The following is a 24,630-nucleotide window of genomic DNA, read 5'->3' on the forward strand; positions in this document are numbered from 1 at the left end:
AGAGTGCCGGCGGGGGAAACGTGGCAGGGGGGGGTGAGTACACCCTCCCCCGCCCTTAAAGTAGTACCCCCGCCAGTGCCGAAACGTTTTGGAGGCCTTTACAATGGCCTCCGAAACGTTTCGGGCACAAGCCTACTTGGAACAAGCCCACCCCCCACCCCCGCTTTTAAGGATGTTCTGTTCTGAGCTTGGAACTCTCAAAAGAGCCCATTTTGAGGAGGAACATTTCAACTCTGGAATGTTCTGCACATCTCTACTTGAATCTTGTTTTAAGTATGCAAAGGAACACTCAGTCGATACTGTAGAATGTGCAAAAAAGTGTTGCGGTCTGCCCAATCTAAATTAGAACTGTTTGGGCTGAATGCAAAGCATTACGTTTGGCACAAACCAAACGCACTCAAAGAACACCATTCCTACTGTGAGTCATGGTGGTGGCAGCATCATATTAGAGGGATCTCTCACATTGGCAAGTACTGGAGCACTTGCCAGGATAGAAGGGCTCGTGAATGGAGAAAAGAGGGGCGGGGAATGAATGAATGAATATAAAAATAAAAATAAAAACTGGGACAGAACTTCACCTTCCGCCATGACAACAACCCAAAGTATCCAGTCAAAGCACCAACCTGAATCCAATAGAAAACCTGTGGCTAGATTGCTGTCCATCAACACTCCCCAAGGAACTTGACAGAGCTTGAGCAGCTTTGCAAAGAATGTTACAAATGTTATAAAGAATATTAACAAAACTAGGTGTGCAAAGTTGGTGGAGATCTATCCCAACAGAATCACAGCTGTAATTGCTGGCAAAAGTGCTTTCATCAAGTACTGACCTAGCAGGATGGAGACTTATCCAACTGTTACATTTCAGTTCTGTATTTTGGATGTATGCTTTTTTCCACAATAAAGGCACTTTGTTTCCTCTGAAAGGTGTGGATTACATTGTGTTGATGAGTGGAACACCACCTCATTTAAATGCATGCATGTATGTCTGACACACTAAATGGAAACACTGACAACAATATGTGACAAATGTTCAAGTGTAGACTCTCTATAGGCACTGTATATTATTACTGAAATTGGGTGTGTGTGTGTGTATGAGATCACAGAGAGGAGAACAATACCAGCTCTACTCTTATGGAGTACATTCAAAGAAGTGACAGAGACTGTTGTTTCTTAAAAGAACGCTCCAGAGCAAAATCAGTAAGATAGATGGAACTTGGCACAGTAGGGAAATGACTTGATTATCAAACCAGAGGTTGCCGTTTCGAATGCCCACTGATATGTTTCCCAGACTAGCATAGATATTGGAAGATCCTAAAAGGCATCATCTCATACTGCACTGGAGAAGGCAATGGTAAACCCCTCCTGTATTCTACCAAAGACAACCACAGGGCTCTACAGTTGCCTGGAGCAGAAACCGACTCGACGGCATACTTTACCTTTAAAGAGGAAACCAGTCAAAAAGTAGCAGGCTATCAGCAGTGTTCTCTCTAATTTTTTCACCTGTGCGTGGAATGAGTTTTGTTCTGGGTGGCAGTATCAAGGCAGTGTGTGCAAATGTGCATTCGGAATGGGGTCTTCTTGATTCAACCTGAGCAGGATCTAAAATTAACTGAGCGGACATCCCAAAACTTGTGAGCGTGTGCATGTGTGCACGCCTTAGAGCAGGCCTGCTCAACTTCGGCCCTCCTGCAGATGTTGGCCTACAATTCCCATAATCCCTGGCTATTGGCTGCTGTGGCTGAGAATTATGGGAGTTGTAGTCCAAAAACAGCTGGGGGGCCTAAGTTGAGCAGGCCTGCCTTAGAGGGAACACTGGCTATCAGTAACTTAGTATGTTAAAGGAGAATTGGTAAAAGTATTTTCTGCAAAGCAAACACCCACCTCTACTGAAATTATCATTTTAAAATTTACAGACATGGGGATGCGGAGTCAATTAAACAAAATATCCATTGCCCCAAACTCTGGAGACCTATTACCAGTCAGTTTGAAGCAGGAGTGGACAGACTTTAGGCTTACAGGACCAATTTTTTTTTTTTTTAACTAAAATCCTGAAGTTCACCAACCAGAATAAGGCACTTAATAGTGGTAAGTAGGTATGCGTGCACTTCATATTAAGGCAGGTGACAGAGTACATGCTCAGCCCAAGAATTTGTTTTTGGTATGAGTGGAGAATGACTGCCCCCCCTAGGCTGGGGCTAATGCTTGTCCTGCTCCCTCACGAGCCCCCAAACCACCATCCATTTTTCTCCTTGCCACTGGGCCAGTCTCATCTTCCGGAGCATGTCACTGCTTAGTATTGGAAGCTGACAATAAGACAGTGTGAACAGAGCATGCATGCAACAGCAGCAGCCTTTCCTCAATGCTGGCACTGCTGCTGTGTCAGCACCAGCAGCTTAATCACTTGTGCTTTCATTCTTCCTCTCCTCTAGCAACCAACTTGTGTACTAAGACTTGGACTAGTTTGTTGCTGGGGAGAATGAGAGGGTGAGCTGCTCAAGTGACAGTAATGAAGACAGAAGCCGCCATCACCACATCATCACATGCAAACCCCATCCAAACTGCCTCGCTGCTGCAGGCCTTTAGTATTAAACAGCAGTGCACCTCAAAAGGTGAAACTGGTGAAGCAGCAGAGGAAAGGGGCGGCCAGTGAGGTGGGAGGGAGCAGTGACAGCTGTGATGTCCATGGCAGGATGAGGTGCCCACAGTAAAACTGTGGAGGACACACTACCCAAGACTGTTGCCTCACCTTGCTTCATGGGGGAGCTGCCCCAGTGTTTGCACTCCTCTCACACAAAAGGAAACTCTGGTTTCCCTAGAATCTCTCTTTGTTTTAACAGTACAATTAAGGGAAAAACCTCCTTGTTGCTATTGTTAAACTAGGAGTCAGAAATCCTTGCTCATCTGCCACAGATCAACCCGGAGATCTATCAACAGACTGAAATCCATCTTCTACCTTTCCCACCGCACATGTAGACAATACTGAGAGATGAACAAATGGTTTGGCTTCGTATGACAGCTTCATACATTCACCCCATCCCTTAATGCTAAATGTATGTTCCTCCCTGAACCCTAGCTCTGTTTGCTGAACTTCAAAGTTCTAATTTTAAAACAGATCTCAAAAGCCAGAAGTTGGCCCATTGCTGGCCAATGGAGCCAAGAAGCAAGCACTAAGAGGAACAAAGCAAGTCACAGAATATCAACAGCTAGTTGTCTAAATAATTAGGGCATTTCATGGTCAAGCTTTATCTACATTTCAGACTTCCAGAAAATTAATTTCTCTGTGCTCCTATAGATCTTCAGCAGATTACTGGACTAGACAAAACGTTGGCCTGATCTAACAAAGCACTGTTTTTTCTATATAATGAAGCTATCTCAGCTGTGTATTAGTATTTTCACTGGTTCATAAATTCTCTTTAAAACCACATGCAAACATTTAACAATTTTTTTAAAATCATAAATGTATCCATTCGGCTGTCCATGATCAACTACCAGAATACACTTGCAGTGAACACAACAACATCCTGAAATACACTAGAATCTCTCCGGCGAAAATCTGTTTTTAACAATAGAACACAGAGTAAAAGTTATGGAAGGAAACTGGTCATGGGCAAGTGTTAGAGCAATGGTTTTTTAACTCAATATTTTGTTTTCTGACAGCAACAGACCAAGCAGTTCACTGATAAAGCAAAAAAGAGGACTCAAATCTACTGCCTATCAGTTTCAGTGAACAATCCTGAAGTTCTTATGTTTAAGACATTTTTTTTCTTACTTGCCTGTGCAAAACACAAGGAACATGCTTATATCCTCCCCTCCACCATCCTTTTTTCTAGACATCTGACATTTAAACGTTCTTTCTACAAAAACCAGTCCACTAATCTTTTTTCGGTGCTGCCATTTTCTGGAGCACTATCACCGTTTTATGTTGTGGTGTTCTGTTATTCACCTTACATTTTTTTAAAGGATACACCACATATTTCTATAATAGATGTTTGCTATTTCCTAATCATCCTCAACACATCTGCAGCTGTAGCACACCAAGAAGTATCCTGGTAGCAGTTTCTCATATGGTCAATTCAACATCATACAGCTAAACTAGTAGTGGAGATGGAAAGGGGAAGAATCTTCTAAACACACCACCAACTCAAAGGACTTACAGCAAAAGTCACTTTTTTGGATTGTCACCTACACTGATCTAGATGTAACTGTCGGACTAGCAAAAGTCAGCATGGCTATCTGCACAATCCCTATGTGGCCCAATCATTTCAGGCTTGCTGAATCTAGCCAGGGTGCAGTGCATCCTGATTAACACATAATCTGTTGTTCTGTCAGCCAAACTGCAATCCATCTCAATTTCTTCAACTGCTTTTAGTTTTCATTGATTGAAATAAAAATGTATCCATTTCAGCTGTATATTTACATTACCTTACAATTTGTATCTCCCAATCATTTATGAGTATTAGAAAGCATCAGTCCAACCAAACTCTGCAAAACCCCACTTGTTCTTTCCTCCATTTCACACCTGCTCCATCATGAATATGGTCAGTTGTATTCCTGTTCTTTGTTTCCTGTAAGTTTCCAATTCATAAAAGGATTCGCTTTCTTATCACACAGATAGAATTCCCACTCACCTGGATAGAACAGCTGCTGTTCACAGGTGAGTAACCATGTGGCAAACTGCTTTTGTTTCTATCTCCAACACAAACTATAAAGATATAAACTCCACCAGACTCTGCTGATTGTCCTTTAAATTCAGCCAATGAGGCAGAACAAATCTACACTGCTTAAGATCAGGAAAGGCATTACAATATCAGAACAGGAAACCAGGATGACTTTAAGCTTATCTGAGTGTCATTTCTTTGTAGTAGCAGTAAGCCATCTATACCTACTAGCCCCACAGCACAGGAAATCATAAAGTACCCAGTAGTGTGAGTATGTGGGGACTTCACACAAATCATATTGGCTGCTATGCACAGACAACAGTGGTATGACCACACCACCACCACACTGATCTAACAGCTAGTATCCACCTCAGCTTCAGTTCAAAGCCACAATATATTGTATTTCCCATAGGAAGGTTACTTATCAGTGATAAACCAATGCAGAGTTTCCTCCTTAAACAACACTTATGGTTACACACCTGAGAAAGACTTTGGCAAGGTACTTTAAGTTTAGATTATACCTTTTATACAATGCAGTGAAGAGGAAGAAAGGAACAGAACCTAACTAATCAGCTTTAAAAAACTGTTTCAAGAGACTTTACTGGTCACTACTGTATTAATGCTCAAAACAACGTAAGAACAATAGAATCCAAACTAAAAAATGAAAAACGTTTAGATTTCTCACACAATCCAAAACCATCGCAACGAGAAGTGCTCTGCAGCCCTTCCAAGCAAACCGCCGTAAAAAAATTTTAACCAGAGCGCATAGCCTAACTTCTCTTGTCCACCCCCTCAAAAGACCCACCCCCACGTACCTCAAAAAAGGGGCTCGAGATTAACGCGCTCCTCATCAACAAGAAAAGCCAAGGTCCGCCATAAATGCGGCAACTAAACTCAGAGCTCAAAAGCGGCGCGATGATCTTGCTGCAAGAGCAGCGCAGCTACCAGATAAGGCGCAGCAAGAGAAGGAGGAGCAGCGGCAGGGAGAAGAGTCCGACTTATCTCGGCCGAAGAAGGAAAGCAGATAAACTCCTCCCCCTCCTCCCGTGTCCAAGCAGTTCAACAACACCACACGCGCGTACGCGTACACACACACACACACACACACACACACACACACCCCAGGCGCGCAAGGCCGGCCGGCCAGCCAAACCCACGGGGCTCACCGCCAAGTCCTGGGGTACGGCCCCGCTCATAGCCCGCACGGTTCCGCTTCTCCAGGCCCGGGAGGGCAGTGCAGGCCCTGGCTCCGGCCCCACCACCTCACTCTCACCCGGCCCCGCCGCCACCAGCAACAGCAGGAGTCGCTTCCCCACCGGGGAGGCCGCCGCATCCGCCATCCCCGCTGGGCAGCAGCAACAGCAGCCGCCTCGGCGTCTTCGAGCCCAACGGTCGCCGCCAGACACCGAGCGAACCAGCAACAGCCCTGTGCTGGGCCCCCGAACACAGCCCGCCCCGATCCCAGCGTGCCCTGCGCCAGAGACTCCTCTCCGATCCCGGCGTGCCCCGCGCCTGTGCAGAACCCTCCCCACGTTTTGCGTACCCAGCGTGCACCACGCCAGCTCCTATTTATTTACTTCTTCGCTCCCGGCATGCACTGCAGTCATTGCGCTCTTGCCCTGTGAGGCCATAACCCAATATTCTCTACAGAGGGCAGTGTGGGGGGCTCAGTTCGTACTTTTCAGTTTATGCCTATTCTGCTCTTCATGCTGATTAAAGCTTCACTTCAAGAGGTCATGCTTTTTACCCAAGGACAATTTTAATACATAAGGAACACTTTTTATATCTGAATGATGAGCATGTTGAGGGGGAAACTATGCGTGGGTTAAATTGGCTTACATGCCTCTGTAACTATAGCACAAAGAGCTGACCCGTTCACTTTCCACTAGCTGCTTGTAGTAAAAGCCACTTTTATGAAGACAGGCTTTAAAGCTCCACTTTCAGTGGTAGTATTGTTAAATAATCTATAAGGTATAGCTATAACCAAAACAAATGAGGGAGCTTTTACCATCTGGTTACAAATAAAAGTAATCAAAGTAGTATGTGGTGTGAAGGAACATTTATTAATATAGAGATACTGGACTTGAGAAAGCTATTTTTTCCTTTTTAAATATGGCATCTTCTCTGCTGCTTTTCATATGGAATGTAAAGAAAATTATTTACCACATATAGTGCAGTTTCATCTCTGTCCTCAAAGGAACTTTGGCTTCACTTTTAAGTATGCTTTATCACTGTTTTTGGAATGTTACCCTTTGACTAGCATAAGCTTTCAATATACTACATTTAAGTAGTCAGTAATTAGTCATTTGCAGCACACAAGTAGTTTTTGGACACCCAGTTCCACACACCATGGTCTAAATTCATCTCAGCCTTTTAGGCTTTCTTTTATTTTTGGAGGACCAAATAGGTACATATGTATGAATTGCACTGATGGGCAACATTTGAACTAATGTCTACATTGCTTCATTACAGGTCATAGATATTGTAGGGACAGCAACACCACTGAAATGAGAAGACCCACATGACCATAAAGAAATATTTATTAAAATATATTCAAGAAACTGTCAAACTTCTAACAAAAGCCAGGAAAGAGTTGAAGGGAGAAACCATCTGTACAGAAAACATTGTTGGAAATGCTTTTACATGCTTTATTTTTTCAGTTTCACAGTTTAGTTATTGTCTACAAAAATATATTTCTGAAACTCTTGAGTCCTCTATAAAAAAGCTGGTCAGCAACAGCAAACCTGACAAGCAGAATATACCTTAGGACAGAGTGAGCTCCTCCTGCAGATAAGCTTGGCATGACCCAGGGCACTCCTGCCTCAATGTTAGGAAACAACTTTCTTTGGGATTAAGCTCCACATTAATTCTGAAGAAAGGCAATTTAAAAATGAGGTTGTGTGTTTTTAAAAACTCATTTTTTCTTCCCCCAGCATGCATAAAATCTGGAGCAAAGAGTTGCATATCTATACATGTGAGAAGGGGTCACTGAACCAACATTTAGTATTAATACCCAAGATTCACCCCTTCTCATGGCAACTACTAATTCTAACCAACAATATTACATGATGTGCAACTGAAGCACTTTTTTCATCAGCACCTGGCCAGTCCTGCTTTCTGGAATAGAAGCTTGATTAGCTAAGGAGTCTCAACCCTGCTCTGAATCCTCAAGTAATGCCACTCTGATAATCTCAAAGTCATTTTAATTCAGTGGGTAATACTGGTTATCTTTGAGGGCTTAAGGCTTAAACCATGTTCACCAGCATTCAGAGGCTGACACATCCTTACTGTTAAGTATATTTCTTGTATGCCAACTAGCACGGTTTCTAGACAAAAGCAAGAGGCTCAATAAGAGCCAGCTGGGATCATCCAAATTTCTCTCCTTATGGAGTTTTTACCTGATAAATCTTTAGAGGTATTCATGTGTAAAAAATAATTTGCTTACTAATGTACGGCTGCCACCTTTAAGCATATCATACGCTATTCCCTGAAACAGGCAAGATGAACAGACTCTGGGCAATCCCACAACTGGGAAGCTTGATTAGAAATCTTACAAAACAGAAGACAAGAATTGCCAGCAGCAAGTTGAGGAAAAGAAATTGCTGATGTACTCTGCTTGTAGTATAGTGTGATACTGGGACAATCAACTTCCTGATTCTCTACAGCAGGGATGCTCAATCCATGGGTTGCCAGAACTTAGGCAGCAGTTATAAAGCCACACTGATATTTGTTGGGTTGGGCCTGTGAAATATACCAATATCTCCAAGTCTGAGACAGTCAGAGATACCTCTTTTCTCATTCCCAGGATAGTGTGTATTCTGCATGTATAAATAACCATCACAGAAGCATGGAATATCAAGGATCAAACTTAATAATCTCAGCTTTTTCTCCCTCTACCCTTTAAAAAAAAATCTTGCTTTTATTATGGTAGCCAATAGCCTGAAAGTGTGTAGCCAATATCTATTAAATTCCAGAAATTAAAAAACCAAGTGACAGGGCTTCAGGGTCCTCTGAAGTTTCCTGCTTTTCCTCCCTTGCTACTATATCCTACCCATTATCTCACTACCACCAATCTTCCTTGTTGTTCTCCCGCTACATTTCCCTGCTGTCCCGGTTATAGCAGAACAACCCAAATAAGACAGCTTGCTGAAAGCAGAAATATATGCACATTTATCTTATCCATTATCTGAATTTGAGGTGAGGTGGGTGCTGGGACAGAATACACACAGTCCTGATCTGCCCCTCTGAAGTAGCACCTGATGTTTATTAAGGATATCTGAGGTGCATAACACACACGTTACTGTTTTGTGGCTTGGAGTTCCTCCCTCTGCCCACCAGACTGAAAAGTAATGCACATAACCCACTAACAGTTGGCCAGTTTACTCTCTAGGGAGCACATCTTTCCAAGAGTGGTGCAGACATTATGTAATGCTGGCCCTTGACTAGGGCTAACAGATCAGGAGCAGTCTATAAGATAACCACCTTTGTCCCTATTTACATAAAAATTTATCTTCCCCTCCTGCTTTGTCCTGGCTTAGAGCTAGGACTGATCAACATTAACACAGAACTGGAAACACTCTGAACCTAGGTTATTGGGCTTTTTTGTGAGGGGCAAGTCAAAATGATGCTCAAGAGGTGAGTGAGCATGCTATAGCGCACTCTCAATCCTTTAAACCTAGTTAAATGCCAGCATTACACTACATCTGCACCTGCCCAAATCACAGAATCATTCCAGTTTTTAGGTTGGTTAGAGTATATTAATACACAGACTAAAAAATTTTAAAAACCGAAATCGTTGCTTTTGCCCCAATGTAAAGCTCTTCAGAGCTGGAGGCTTCACTCAAAGCTCCCCATACTTGCTGCCACACACTTACCACTAACTTCAGTTAGTGTGGCCCCACCACACATGTACTGCTAAAAACCCTGAGCAACCAAAGAGGTATGTGAATTTTAAAACATGAAGTCATCATCATTCAAGAGATTATAAAGCTATTGTGCCTCCCTCACTACCAGAGCCTACACTACACCAAACACTTCCAACTCACATTCTAAGAAAGTACACACTACTAGGGAACCATTTAGCATCTCAAGGAAAGAATCAAATCTGGACAACACAAAAGTTAGATTTCCTTCTTCCTTTACATATCCCTCTCATGTTGAAGGGACTGCACATGCATCAGTCAGCACTTGGCATTGGAAAGAATTCCTGCAACATTTGCAGACAATCTAGAGAACAACTGGAAGCTTGAGAACGTGCTAGGCCATTATTCATTTCTCAGTTGTATGCACACATCCAAGTTGGGGTTTTTATTCCACCCAGTTTCTGGGTTGAAAAACAAGGAAAAGTCAGATTCAGATTTCAAAAAATAAATTCCCGTTACCCACTCCCAAAATTCCTCTGTCAGCTGTATGCTCAGATTGATTATGATTTATCTCATATTTTCAAAGAGTTCTGTGAAGTTCACTCAGTGTGACAAGGCTATCTTTCAACAATAATAAATATTTTGCTTCATAATGAAATATATGTTTGCTTGGACAATGTGCCAGGAAATAAGTCATTTCCCCCACAAAATATACAGCTTACAACCCGATCTATACCTCTAAGTAGATTCAAATGCCTCCTTTAAAGCACACCCAGGTGGAGGGGAAAACACACACACAAAACTGCCACAGAATAGCTCAGCTAAGTTTTTCAAGAAAACTGTGGCTATCTGCAAGCACTGAGAATTAGTTTTGTTGGGTATTTTGCAAGATGATAAGGACTCAATTCAGATTAAGAGGGTGAGGTAAAGAACATGACAATTCAGCACGCACACACCTGGGACATTTCATACTAGAAAAAGCCAGAGGGAACAATTCTAGTTTTGATGCAGGTTAGAAACAGGTCAGAGAGATTTGGGGCCTATGGTTCTAGGATTTCAGCATAATCATCTTCTTGCAGCAAAGAACAGGCATTTAATATAACCTGAAGCCTTGAGTTCTGGAACTCCTCCTGCCACCTGATGCGGGGCTAAGTCCTCATTCCCTGAGCTGGGCCCAAATCCCAGTTGAACCTTCCTTCCTGTAACTTCAAACAACTTGGCTGTCACGACAATTTTATTGATTCTCTGCACTAGTTTTGAACATAAATCAGACTCCCGGCAGAATTTCAAATTTACTCTGGCTCCTGTAATTACTTACCCTCAGCACTCAGAAGCAAATCAACCATATCTGTTAACAGCATACAGGCAGGATCAAAGCAGTAAGTGCTCACAAATGAACAACTGAGCAAGGACTCCTTTCTACCAAGCAACAGGCCAACCCACATGCACAGCTTCCCTCCCCACTACAGTGCTCTTTGTCACTTGTACCTGAGACTTAGCTGATCTTCAACCTAAGTAGCCACCTTAAACATCCACACCAGTCTTGTTCTGGAATCACTGGAGTTCTGTGTTCAGCCAGGTACTGTTCTCCCGCATATTACAGTGGAGGCAGGTGTATGGGAACTTTCATGTTAAGTTTAACATTACCAAGAGGATGAAGAATCACTGCTTCATTGCCCCAAACAAGGAAAGAGATTCACCAAGAGATTTAAACTAAATCTGTTACAAAATATCTGTTTAAAGGCAAGAGCTAGAATTTGCCAACAATGAAATGCATTCTCCTGTCTAGTGTGGACAGGAAACAGTCCATGGGGTGTCACAATAGGTCCTAAAAACAGGAGAACCCTCTCTGCTCTCTTATGAAGGGTGAAAAAGACAGCAGAGATGCTACTGGTCAGTGGAGATCTCTCTTTCAGGCTCCAATTTGCTCGATTCTCCTGGAGAAGGGGTATGTGGTGCAGAGTGAGACACAGAAGGAATGCCATGACCCACAATCCCCTCTACTGGTGGTTCTGGCAGCCCTGAGGGTGCTACTCCCATTACTCCTGGAGGAAACCTGTTGCAAAAAAGAACACACACAGTGATTACAAGTCACTCTGGTAAGTTATCCCCTCAAAGGTTTTACTCTCAACACTTCCCATCATTGTATGAAAGGCTTTCAGAAATTAGGCACAGTGAAGATTGATGCAAAGAGACAGGAGTACTTCACATTTGTCAAATTACATAAGGGCAAAAACAAGAGCAGCTGGTCTTGTGGTAGCAAGCATGACTTGTCCCCTTAGCTAAGCAGGGTCCACCCTGGTTGCATATGAACGGCAGACTACAAGTGTGAGCACTGTCAGATATTCCCCTTAGGGGATGAAGCCGCTCTGGGAAGAGCAGAAGGTTCCAAGTTCCCTCCCTGGCTTCTTCAAGACAGGGCTGAGAGAGATTCCTGCCTGCAACCTTGGAGAAGCCGCTGCCAGTCTGTGAAGACAATACTGAGCTAGAAAGACCAATGGTCTGACTCAGTATATGACAGCTTCCTATGTTCCAGCATCCTTCAAGTAACTAGATTTGTTCTCACTACTGCAAGGCTACAGCTGTATGTTAAAATCACTACACATGCACTTGGCCATAGCCTTCTTCAAGGGGGCAGGGAAGGGAGGATTCTGAAGCCTTCTGGCTCACATTGGTTGGTTTCAAGAATGATTATTAACAAGAGCAAGGTAGTTTTATTTCTGTGCAGCATTTGCTTCCAAGACAGAAAATACACAGCCAGGCTCAAGCGGTTCTCACAAAGCCAGAGAAAAGTCTGTACAATTAAGAGCATATGCATAAGTGACCATTCAAAAAGTTACTGGTAATAATGTATTTACATATCACCTGTATGCTGCAGCTCCATTAAGCTCTGGATGTACAGCCGCAGGGTCAATATTGGACCACTGAGCTGCTAAAAGCAAATACTCCTTATTAACACAGTTCCTCAAAGCATCAGGTATGTGACCTACAGCAAAGTCAGGGAAAACAGAGAGGTATAACATGCCAGTGTCAATGTGTATTTGTATCTCAAAAGACATAACGAAAGACCTCTTAATTCCTCCCTACTTTTAATCTATGACTATAAAGATTCCAGAAAAAGTCACATCACAAAAATACATGACCAGTCTGTCTCTGGGTGGTACAGTAGAGGGAATGACAGTTTATTTCTTCTCCAATGTGAGCCTTCTGAGAAGGGATTTCTCTAAGTGCTGGATTACAAGAGAAAGATCTTCAACTACATTACTCCATAAAGAGGCAGCATCAAACAGCTCCCCAACACTCCCATCCACATCAGAACAAATTAATATAAATGGTCTAAAGAGCAAAAGAAGAACTTCAGCAAAATGTATTCTATCTCCACTGATTTGGCAGGGAGGTCCATCACAACATTAAGAAACCAAGACAGACCTTCCTGTTATACAGTCCTGCCCCAAGAAAGCAAGCCTAACAGAGCTGACTCCCCAATTACCTGTGATGGCTCTTCGGATCTCCTTAGCTGCATCCTCTCTGGATTCAATGGAAGCCTGCTCACTATACCAGGCTGTGTGAGGAGTACAGATTACATTGGGAGCATCTTTTAGAGGGCCATTTGCAAAGCTGTAATGTCAAGAAACAGAGTTTTTTATTATGATTCCTAGCAGCCCTGAGACCCAGAGAAGTACCCTGGCAAAATGCAGTACAGGAAAAGAGGCAGCAACACAACAATAGTAGTGTTACCTGAAGGGCTCAGTCTCATGCACATCCAGTGCTGCCCCTCTGATTCGTCCCTCCTTTAGGGCTTGAGCCATGGCTTTCTCATCAACCAGTCCACCACGAGCTGTATTCACCAGAAAGCAGCCTTGGCGCATCTGTAGAAACAAATATAAAGGGGACTGCTGAATATCAATCATTTACTTGAGTCCAAATGGCAGCCTGAAAACGACTGCTAGAAAAATTAAAATGAAGAGAGGCACATTTTAACATGTGTACCACAGAGTCACAGTGAATGAGGAAAAATAGATTTGGATGAGGCAACAGCTCAGTGGTAGAGCATCTCTTTGGCATGCAGAATGTACCAGGTTCAATCCCTAGCATTATAAGGTAGGGCTGGAAAAGACTCATGCTGGAAACCTTGGAGAGCTGCTGCCAATTAGCATAGACGGTACTGAGCTAGATGGACCAATGGTTTGACTTGGTACACAGCTGTTGCCTATGAGTATTTCCATCACATACAATCTCAGTAATGGGAAAAGCACCTATCTAAGAATACTCCCAGTGTTTAAATATAATGAACATGCTAACACCACTCTTTTAAAAGGTGAGATGAGAAAGGTAGGGGGAACCAGCAGTGGAGCCTTACACAGACACCTGCTTATCTCCCACACCAAACACCACAGTGCTCCTTCACTGCTTTCAGGCCACCCTGGTTCCCTCAAGGTAGGTGTGTGTGTGTGTGTTTTCAAAGAGTGCCCAGGTAGTTTAGTGGCAATTGTGTTGGCCCAGGGAATCACTGTTCCTCCCAGGCTTGGAAGAGCATCACTCTGTGATAAATGGCACTTTTGCTCTAAAAAACAAGAAAATGGGAAAGGGGGATGGGGAGAGAAAATATCAGGCACTCTTTCACATCAAGAGAACAGTACAGAAGAAATCTGCAAGACCTTCCACAACAGAATCCTAGTGTCACACTGGGTTAAGGAATGATGGCCAGATCCTCAAGCAGCAGGTAGTATATGAGTCCAGATAGCTCCAGAATGTCATCATAATTATGACCAAGGTTGATACAGTTCAGGGCCTTCAAAACCATTAACACAAACGCAAGTCTAATCTGTAAAGGCAATCAATATAAAGAATGCAGGGTGGGCATAATACAATAGTGGCTGTCTATACCAGTAAGCAACTGTGCAGCCGTGTTACGAACTGCAAGTGATGGAGAAATGAGAGTTTACTTACTGGTGGATTCTCCTTCTGCTCATTTGCCACCCAGAGGTCCAACACACTGAGTAATCTCCTCTTGTCCATGAAGAGGCAAGTTCTTTAGAAGACAGGTTTAGCCAGGGGCTGGACTAGGAGGAACTTTCTCCCTAGAGCCAGTTACTACTAACATAGCAAAAACCCCTTCCAACCAATAAGCTATCCCATCATTGCAGATGTGAGCTTTAAGAACTCCTCAAGAATGAGTAAGGTGCCAGAAGACTAGAGATGAACAAATATTATCTCTATCTTCAAAATGTGCGGGGGGCAGGGGGGGAGTAAGGGAACTACAGACTTGTGAACTTGATGTCGATACCTGGCAAGATCCTAGAACAGATTTTTAAGCAGTCTATCTGTGAGCACATAGAAAAGAATCTGATGATTAGCCAGCATGGATTCATCAAGAATACAAGTAATACCAGACTAATCTCATGTCCTTTTTTGGATAGAGTTACTAGTCATGGGAATGCTGTGGACATAGTGGATCTTCATTTCAGAAAAGCATTTGACAGAGTCTCCCACAATATCTGGATGCCTAGGACCAGACAAGGGGCAGCTGTTTGTAAACTGTCCTGAGATTCTCCGATTGGGAGGTACAGCAATGTGATTAATTAATAAAAAGAAATAAAGCTAACTCCAGCATTCTCAAGAATGCTCAATGGTTCTTGAATGCTCAAGAACCATGGGTGACCAACAAGCTCAGCCCAGTAAGATCCAGCACTGTCAGTATCCTCCCCCGACCCCCACCTTCTACCTGGTCCACAAACAAAAATAAACTGGCAGGAGAACAGACATGGAATCTGCAAACAGTCAAGATGAAGGCAGGAGAAAGACTGGCTCTACGCAGGGAGAAGCCTCCTGGTCCAGCCCCCAGCCAAGTTTTCCTTGTAAAGATCTTGCTCTTAGTGGACAGAGCTAACATGCAGTATCTGAATCACTGCACCATGACAAGCAGGAAGAAGCCCATATAACAGCAACCCTTCAATTAAACAAGATTCACTATAGCATAAAACAGAACAATTCGATTTCCAAAGTGGAAAACAATAGCAGAGCATTGAGTAGACAAACTGGCAGGAGAATGAGGTGAAGTGAATCTAGAGCTATTCAAAGTAGTTAAACAGAGCTCTGCTTTCACTGTTCTTGACTGACTTAGCACTGCCAGATACGGAGTTGATTATATATAGATTGATACCTGTATTCTACCAAAGAAAACCACAGGGCTCTGTGGACGCCAGGAGTCAAAATCGATTTGATGGCACACTTTACCTTTACCAACATTTAAATGTTACAGGCAGCTTTTAATCAAAGAATCACTCTGTTCATATATTCAACATGCAGCTATGCTCAGCAGAAATGCAAGCTCCAGATCCATACTGAAGATGCACAGCTGAGGCAACCCTCCCAGCAGCAACTTTTATTCCCAGCACAATGTAAGGTTGCACCTGTTTAATGGTGAAGTCATTGATGAGGTGGTGATTATGCTCGTTGAGACTACAATGCAATGTGATGCAGTCACTGTGCATTAGCAGATCCTGCAGGGTGGCCATCCGTTGCAACCCCAGGGAACGCTCCACTCCATCAGGCAGATATGGATCATAGAAAACCACATTGAAGCCAAAGGGTTTTGCACGCAGGGCAACTGCCTGCCCAACTCGGCCTTAAAGAAAGAAAATATTCATCTTAAGCACAGAACACCACAATCTTAACAGAGGGCTAAGTACTGGAAGGAGACCTGGCATGATCCAAAAAAGCACTGTTCATGAGGAATTCCTATACTCTCTTTTAGAGAGGAGGAGGAAAAAAATGGGACGATTTAGCAGTGGGCACTCCTGAGGTCTTCCACATACTGCCTCCAAAGAAACCACCCTCATGCTACAGTGAATTAGTGAGGTTCTTTCCATATTTTAGCATCAAGTTCACATGATGACTTTAAAGTGCTGCATGGGGATCTATAAGAAGACCTACAAAAAGCATATAGTATTTTCAATTTTAGTCTAATTATTTATGGGACAGAAATGTAGTACAGTCCAGTGTCAAAATCCACTCCCCACAGGACTGGATTTTCCATTATTTAAAGTACACTGATATGCTGTATGGTCCTGTCCAATCAGGACCCAAGGCAGACTCATCAACTGTGGGTATCTGGCAACTCACATGTTGTTTGTTTCTGCCTAGACTGTTGGGAGGGGGTAGTGAGGTCTATAGATACCAGAAATATTTGTGGGAAAAAGTTACAGCTTAGTGGCAGAGCACATGCCACAATTTGCATGACAAAAGTCCCAGTTCAATCCTGGTATATTCAGCTCAAGAATCTTGGATAACACAGCTAGTGAAACTATCTGCCTGAGACCTTGAAGAGCTGCTGCCAGAATTAACAGGACTGGACTAGATGGACCACTGTGGCTCAGAATAGGGCAACTCCATACTAGGGATGTGCACAGAACCAGGTGCGGGTAGCTTGATGGCAGGGTCTCACTTTAAGGGCGGGGGAGGGTGCACTTACTCCTCCCTCCGCTTTCCCCCCGCTGCCACCCAGTATTTTACACATCCTACGGGGCGGCAGCATTCTTCCCTGGCTGGAAGTAGCTGGAGCACATGCACCCAGCGGGCACACGCACACTGGCCACTTCCGGTCAAAGAGCAAACGGGGCAGCAAGGAAGTACGCTGCCGTCTCATAGGATGTGTAAAATACCAGGCGCCAGCGGTGGGAAAGTGGAGGGAGGGGTAAGTGCACCCTCCCCCGCCCTTAAAGTGAGACACACACCCCTTTGAACTTCAAACCCCACAGTGTTCGAACCTGTTCAGAGGCCTGTAAAAGGGCCTCCGAACAGGTTCGTACACATCCCTACTCAAACATCATCCCCAGCTTCTGTCAATGGGAACCTCCTATTCACAGCAAGGCCAACAAAGGTAAACCAGACAGCCAGCAGGTGGAGAGAGATCTAGGTTAGCAGAAGTGTTAATCCAGGTCATTCAGTACCTGAAATCCATTTCTGCAATCTTTCAGTTTAATCATTAGACAAGACTCTCCAGAGCTTGAATATTATTTTCTATTCCTAGGTGCCAGAATCTTTTTTTAAAAGGAGCCAGCATTATTTTTTGAAGCCCAACTCTGGATATGAGTATAGAATCAATGTCATAATTCTTAGGGTGCCTCTACAATAATGCACTCGGAATTTTTTCCAGCCCTGCTTATATCTAGCTGCAGCACTGCAGCATGTGTACCTGAAAAGGAAGAGAGAAGGCTACTTTAAAAATGTTGGAAGTGATCTGGGTAGAGGGGTGCTTAATCATGACTGAGAAGAACATCCCCCACCCCAACCCCAGGCAGCTTGTTCAGTTCAGTGTTCCTTTCCTGAACTCCAAGGGCACCAATACTAGGGTGAATTTGATAGTTTACATTTTAGCTGCTAAACTGCTCACCAGCAGATTTGGCTGTTGTTAGCCAAAGGTGATCCGATATTCTGGTGAGATGGTTTAAAGCCAGTGCCACATGAATGAGCAGCCAAGGAGCCTCCTCCCTTAATGTATAGCAATTCTCTTCTTCCCTAGTCATCATTTTATCTGAATCAGCAAACTATGGCTTGTGCTTCCCCTGCAAACCACCGCACACAACGTGCACACGCAACGTGCGACGTGCACATGGCAGCAGGCACATGTATAATTACTACTTTCGGTATTTCTGGCAAATAACGGGGGGAGGGGTGGCAGGGAAGAATGCTGCTGCCCCAAAATCATTTCCAAAAAATTGAGTGCCGGTGGGTGGGGGGGGGAGAAAGGTGGCAGGAAGGGTAAGTGCAACCACCCCCCGCCGCCCTTAAAAGGAGACCCCCGTCGGCGCTGGACCACGCCTCCGTGGTTCCATGCACATCCCGAGAAGTCACCACTCATGAGGAGAGAAGGAAGAATGTGAGGCTGAGGTTTCTTGATTGCTCATTCATGTAGCACCAAGCTAAGGTTTGGTATTATGTCTGAACCACCCGGGTATTGTTAAGGGCTGCAATTTCTTACCAAGACCAATGATGCCCAAAGTCTCACCACGAATACGCACAGCACCACCAGCCACCTCTCTGATCTGCTCCATACTTGAGGCTCTGTTTCCTTCTCTCATGGCCTGGTGGAGCCAGGTAACTCGACGATAAAGGTTTAGGATGTGGCAAAGGGTAGAATCAGCAGTCTCTTCCACAGAAGAGGAAGGGATGTTGCACACAGCAATGCCTAAGGAGAAAGAGAGAAGGGGATAGTTAGATTCCCAAATTATCCAATACAGACCTGGAAAGGAAGAGATATCCCAACGCTCCAGGACCAGAAGCCAGACAAGCTACTGTATTAAACCCAGCACACAATCCAGCACTTTTCACCATCCCTCATCTCAACCTAAAACCCAATTTTCATGTAGATAGAAGCCCTTCAATTTACACCATTCTTAGGCCCAAAGATTCTTTGAAACAGGATAGCTCTCTGTCCCAAGGAGACTAAGAAAAAAAGAAAGAAAAGAATCTGTCTCACAGAGAAGTTGGATAACTGATTATTTCTGACAGGAAGGAGCTGTCCAACATCTCAAGCAATTTCCCCCAGCCCTGCTACCAGAGACCCTTTAAACTCGAGATAACAATGACTGAACCAGAGATATTCCATACACAAGGCATGTGCTCCACAACTGAACTACATTCCATCCCGAAGGGATTCAACAACTTTTCTTGACAGGTGCCTTCAAGAGTACCACAATTTGGGGGCTACTAGAGTTAACCAGTGCAATAGTATTCATTTTAGAATTAAACTGCCTTGATTTCAAAATGGGTACAGAGACAAAGCTGGAGCACAACAAAACTTCAAGAAGATTTTGGTCAAGAACCAGATCTTGCATAATCTAAAGTCTGAAGACTCCTTCAGACCAGTATCTTACAAGTTCTCAGAATAGCACCAGCAGGTGGAATGCCAATGGCTTTAAAGCTATTTACATGTATAATTCTCAAAACACTTCACACTTTGCTTGGTTAGTTATTGTGTATACTTGATTCACCACTGAATACTCTTAGTTAGGCCCACTTTAGAATTTAAAGCTTGATCTGAAGCACACTTGCCAAAACCAATTTGTTACTTCCACTAAAGTTCCACCAAAACCTATTTGTTACTTCCAAGTCAACAGCCTTTGGATTGGAGCATTAAATCATCATTTTCTAAGCAAACATAGGAGCCAAACAGTAGTGGCCTGCAGAAAATGTATGTAGTGGACATAAGTATTACTTTTGTTTGTATGCAATGAGCCATGCTGCATACATCTGAAAGTCCACCTCTGCTCCTGTGATGTCTAGGACCAGAATTCTCCACTTGCAAAAAGGGAATAGCAGTAACCTAACCCTTCTTCTTGTGAGAGCAGACATAACAACTGTTGAGCACTTTGCAAATGTATCTCTCCAAGTCTCTAGCTTTCCAGCAGTACACATTTCAAATCTTAAGAGTAAGTTTTTGACTGAACTCCAATTTAGGCCCAGCAAGTTGAACAGTGTTTTTTACTCTACGTATTCACTTATTTTATTTTTAAAAATTGCACTGGGATCAGCATACCTAATTCTGCAGCTGACTTGATATCCACATTGTCATAGCCACTGCCAATTCGCACAATGACCCGGAGAGCTTTGAACTTCTCCAGGTCCTGGCGCGACAAGGTAATGGTGTGGTACATCAGAGCCCCAACAGCTTCATTTAGCACCTATGGGAAGACAGAACAACAGAGTAATGCTTGCTCCAGAACACGAGAACTAGTCATATCAGGGTTCTACAAATCCACTTGTCAGCAGCAAATGTCCCTCCCCCACTCTACCAAGCAATCCTGCCCCTATCCCAGATGCCCAGCAGAAATGTCCCTCCCACAAGCTCTTTGTGAACTGCAGATAATTCAGGGAAATAAGAAACCATTTCCTCTGCCTTCCGACCAGGCTTTTGGAAATGCAGAGAGATGTTGCTTGTGCCTTCGGAGAAGCCATCCTCCTTCTCCCTAAATTATCTGCAGTTTATACTAGGCTTTTGCAAGCGTTGGGGAGGCAAAGGATTTGAAACAACCACAAATAATAGCTGGCTATTAAAACCAAGCCAAAATATGTAGGCTCCTGAACTAGCTCTCCAGTTCTTCTTTCAAGAGGAGGAGTCCTACTTGTTCATTTAGCATGTTTACCTTTTCATGGATTTCCTGAGTTGACTGTGCATCACAGAAAGCCACTGTAGCAACATCCTTCAGGATAGGCATCTCTACAGTGCAATCCCTGCCATCCAGGAGGGCAACCAGCGGACGGGCTGGCATTGGGCCATTACCAATAGGAGGCCTTATACCTACAGAAGGGGGGGGAATCCCCAATCAGCAAACATGAACAAGAAGGCATACTTATATGAGTCCTAATCCAGCAGTATCAACAATGAGGGGGAAAATGACACCCTAAATGTAAGAGTTTGTTATAAGATTACACTTTTCAGACAAAGACTCCCATGAATCACTCATATCTCCTTATCTGCATGCAACCATTGCCCGAGTGAACTGGGTTCAGAGACGCTTATAAATTATGTATCTGGTTCTGAAATCTGGCAGTTCAGAGATGCTTCATTATGTCAGTCCCATGTATCAGACACTGACAATTTGTTCACATGTATGCAATTTGGGAGTTGTCGCTGGAAAATATTAAGGAAAAAGAGCTATTTTCACACATTTTTGTAGATGAAGGAAACAGGGCTAAACGCAGTTTTGGAGGAGATGGGAAGAGAAGCAAGAATGTCATCTGCAACAGAAGCAGTGTCATAATTCCAAGAAAGCTTGCAGCAGGAGGGAGGGGGAGAAGAGAACCACCAAGACAACAATACTTTCTATGTCCATCACAGTGACTGCAAGTAACGGGAAATGATCTGATTCTAGACAGAAATGGGTGCTACATCCAAGGAAGACACAGGTGTACAGATTATCCATTCCCAATTCAGGAAATAATAATGTAGAAAAAGAATGGATTATACCTTTAAGATCTTATAATGAGAAGTCTCTCTGTATTTTTCTAGTACTACTGAAAAGGGAACACAGACATTTCAGTATCACTGTGTAGTACCAAACAACAGGGATTCATAAACTTTGCCACTAAGAGCCTTTCTAAATCAGGTGGAGGGGGTGGAGGTAACTGATGTTGTCTAAGTCCAATTGTACAGGATTAAAGCTCATTTATTTCAGTGAGACTTAATGCAAAGCAAACATCCACAGAATCAAGCTGTAACAAAATGCTGACAGCTTGAATGGCAGCAATCAATCTTCTCCCAACATAGTACAACCAAATGAAAAGAGGGTGCCTACAATTTTCTTTGAGGGAGGATCCTGGAGAAGCAAAGAGCATCTGAAAAACTGGCTCCTAGCCTCCTAGAGTGTTGTTCTGACTAAAAAGGGTGATAGCTAAGCACTCTGCAATCAATTTTAACGAACTGCTAAGGAGGAAGAGGGCAGACACTTGTATCTGCATTAGCAGCTTATTCTTAGGATGAATGAGGTGCCTGACACAGTAGCATCTAAGGCCACAGGCCCAATTCACTCATTTGAGCACCCTAATAAGAAACCATTGTCAGGCAATTAAAGAAATCAATCACATGACTCAGCAACCACTGTGTGAAAGATGCCAAAGAAAGCTGAGTTAGCAACACAATTTTTTTCCTCAGAATTCCCTGCAATCCACATATTTGATCTTGAACATCTTCAAGGTTCCTCCTCAGTTTCCTGTCATTGCTTTAACACATCTAGAACAGCTCTGCAAATAGCTACTTGGCCAGGGAAAGAGAACAATGTCTTCCAGGCAAGTAAATTGTTTGCCAGACCCACCACTCAAGCACCACTGTCATTCTGGAACATGCAGATAGATGAACCAATAGTTTGAGAGCATGAAAGATCTGGAGTATGTTCTGTACTTTTCAGTAAAATTGACTTACAGCTTCCTACACAGTACTAGAAGATTCAGGATGCACCTGCAAAAGCATCAAGAGCAGTTCTGAAAGTGTCCAAGACTGTAGTTATGAAAGTATGAACTGGGACTCTGAGGAGGGACAAGCCAGCTGTTAATACCGCTAATGACCCCTCCTCTTCAAACAGCTTTTCAGCACATCCTATGACAACATACCCACCACAAACAAACAAAAAAAAGCACACACACACACACCTGTAACAATGCACACACCGTTGTCATCCCTCATTTCAATTTATTATAGGATTGACATTGGTAGCAATGCTGCTTTCTGGAAATTCAGCATACACCATGGTATCTTATGGTTCTACTTTTGCCCACATTTTAATATATGCTTTACTTCTAGACACACACGCACACACCGCCTCGCATGAGAGCAAATGCTATTTGGAGCAATCTGTTTCCATGGGGAGAACTTGGGATAGTTCATTCTCCAACCCCCCAGCAGACCAACAATGACAAAGTCTGGGACTTCCTGATCTAAAATAAGCACACCGAGGTAGCTAACAGGATGGTGGCAGTGGTGGTGACTTCAGTTAAGACCATGAGGCGGGAAGTCCCCACTTCAAATCTCACTTCATCCACCATTATCTTGGCCTTAACCCCTCCCTCCATCTGCAACATGGGGATTATAAAAATGATGACCTGCCTCATATGACTGTGGCGACTGAGACTGTGTACTGAACCCCTTTGACCGCTTGAAATGCACTGTACGAATACTGAACATTTCTGAGAACAAGAAACAGCTCGCAGTTTTTAAGAGGCAGGGCAGGACTAGTATTCTAGCAGACTACCTCTCGGTGAGGCTTCAGCATTTGGACGGATTTGGAATAGTTCCAGCCGCCAAGTTTTCAATGGGAGGAAAGGATCGCTCCAGCGTCTCTCTACAGGAGAGGGCAATTCGGGGGCCTTTACAAGAAAAGTCAGTCTTCTGTCACTGCAGAGCGTGGAGGGAAACTTGAGGCCGCGAGGTCCGATAAGAGCTAGACTCTTTCGAGCCCAGAGCCAGACTCACGATTCTTCGCCGCCCCGCCCGCTCGCCCGCCCGCTCCCTCTCTCCGGGCGTTACCTTCGCAAATGCGGTCCAGCCTCTGGCGTTTCACTTTGTGCCTGTCCATGGGACACACCGAGATGGGCCCGGGCAACTCGGCCGGGGGGGCGGGGGGTGTTAGAGGAGGAGGAGGAGGAGGAGAAGGGCGCTACAAAGACACAGTCCCGGCTCAGCTAATGGGAGCTGAGGAGGGCTTGTCCCCGCCCTAGTCGGAGCGGCGGCGGCCGGAACCCCCCAGAGCCTGGTCGCCCGCCTATGCCCTCGAGGTGGGGAGGGGAGAGGCGGCCAGCTCGAAGGATGCGCTGCGGAGCCTGCCCGCCCCCTCCTCCTCCTCCTCCCCCCGTCTCCTCCCTGGCACGGCCCTCCCCCTCCACGGGCTCACCACCACCGGCCTCTGGAAAGGAAGCGGAAGGGCCGGGCTGAGTTCGCGGACAGGCTTCCCGTCAAAGCCAACGGGCTGCGCTGCCACAGAGTCGCGCCTAGAGTGTTCCCGGGACCCTTCCACCACTTCCGGCTTTCAATGTGAGTTTTTCGAGGTTAATTCTCTTTCTCTGGCGGCTCGAAGCTGACGTTGCTCGGAACCAGTCAAGTTTCTTGAGACTTTGCAACGTCTGCGAACCCGCGAGCGACCCCAGCACTTTTTGGCACCTGAGAAGTCCGGGACCAGGGTTTCAGCGCCTTGTGGAATTTTTTTCGAGATTCCCGTTTATACGAGAGACTTCGAACATCGGCTCCGGTAACAGTGTGTCATTTCTGGCGATTATGGCTCGCTTATGAGCCGCGACGCCAATTTTTACCAAAAGAACGAACAACTGACGTTGATAGAATTCTCCCTGGAGGAGGCAAGCGGTAGATGGAGATACACATAGAGGACAACGCAAAATTAACCAAAGCAGACGATTTGAGGCTTTTTGTTGCAGCACTTGGAATTAAATCATGTTCTCTTTCCCCTTAAATGAGCAAAAGGCGGCAGACAGTGCAGAATATTCAGACTAAATCAATGAAATGAATGGGGCTTAAGTTAGTCATGACTGAGTCCCACTAAATGATGCTTAGTCATGACTAACAAATGCCATTTCCTTTTGTCAGGACTCCTGTACTTATA

At 44.2% G+C, this 24,630-nt stretch overlaps 2 protein-coding genes across 7 annotated transcripts in view; both read right to left on the bottom strand.

Moving 5' to 3' along the window:
* KDM3B (lysine demethylase 3B) overlaps positions 1-6,160 on the bottom strand; it is a 125,381-nt gene extending 119,221 nt beyond the window's left edge. For 2 of the 3 annotated variants that reach the window (XM_053289585.1, XM_053289584.1), the window contains exon 1: positions 5,825-6,157. In XM_053289585.1, the coding sequence (XP_053145560.1) occupies positions 5,825-5,998 (174 nt within the window). In that variant the 5' untranslated portion in view covers positions 5,999-6,157. Of the gene's footprint in view, positions 1-5,824 lie in introns of all 3 variants that reach the window. The other variant, XR_008314922.1, reaches the window with a different exon arrangement.
* Positions 6,161-7,180: 1,020 nt separating this feature from the next.
* Positions 7,181-24,322, bottom strand: LOC128342736 (C-terminal-binding protein 2). 4 transcript variants are annotated; one of them, XM_053290495.1, is made up of 10 exons: positions 23,544-24,312; positions 21,492-21,538; positions 20,668-20,822; positions 20,061-20,205; positions 18,504-18,710; positions 15,934-16,148; positions 13,259-13,389; positions 13,011-13,138; positions 12,386-12,506; positions 7,181-11,576 (listed from the first exon to the last, which is right to left on the bottom strand). In XM_053290495.1, the coding sequence occupies exons 3-10, from the start codon at positions 20,791-20,793 to the stop codon at positions 11,408-11,410; spliced, it is 1,242 nt and encodes a 413-aa protein (XP_053146470.1). In that variant the 5' UTR covers positions 20,794-20,822; positions 21,492-21,538; positions 23,544-24,312; the 3' UTR covers positions 7,181-11,407. The 4 variants fall into 4 exon arrangements, with proteins under 4 accessions (XP_053146470.1, XP_053146469.1, XP_053146468.1 ...); XM_053290494.1 differs by lacking the exon at positions 21,492-21,538 and having other exon boundaries at positions 18,531-18,710; positions 23,544-24,322; XM_053290493.1 differs by lacking the exon at positions 21,492-21,538 and having other exon boundaries at positions 23,544-24,313.
* Between the last annotated feature and the right edge of the window lie 308 nt (positions 24,323-24,630).

Source organism: Hemicordylus capensis, chromosome 2 (assembly GCF_027244095.1).
Source record: "Hemicordylus capensis ecotype Gifberg chromosome 2, rHemCap1.1.pri, whole genome shotgun sequence".
Taxonomy (NCBI): Eukaryota; Metazoa; Chordata; class Lepidosauria; order Squamata; family Cordylidae; genus Hemicordylus; species Hemicordylus capensis.

What these genes read in the sequence shown, in the direction of transcription:
- LOC128342736 (XM_053290493.1), bottom strand. Translation starts at nt 23,592, where the DNA reads ATGGACAGGCACAAAGTGAAACGCCAGAGGCTGGACCGCATTTGCGAA. An exon ending in CTCAGGAAATCCATGAAAAG is followed by an intron (nt 20,206 to 20,667) that starts GTAAACATGCTA and finishes GTCTTCCCATAG; the next exon opens with GTGCTAAATGAAGCTGTTGG. An exon ending in ATGACTTCACCATTAAACAG is followed by an intron (nt 13,390 to 15,933) that starts GTGCAACCTTAC and finishes TTGTTTCTACAG; the next exon opens with ATGCGCCAAGGCTGCTTTCT.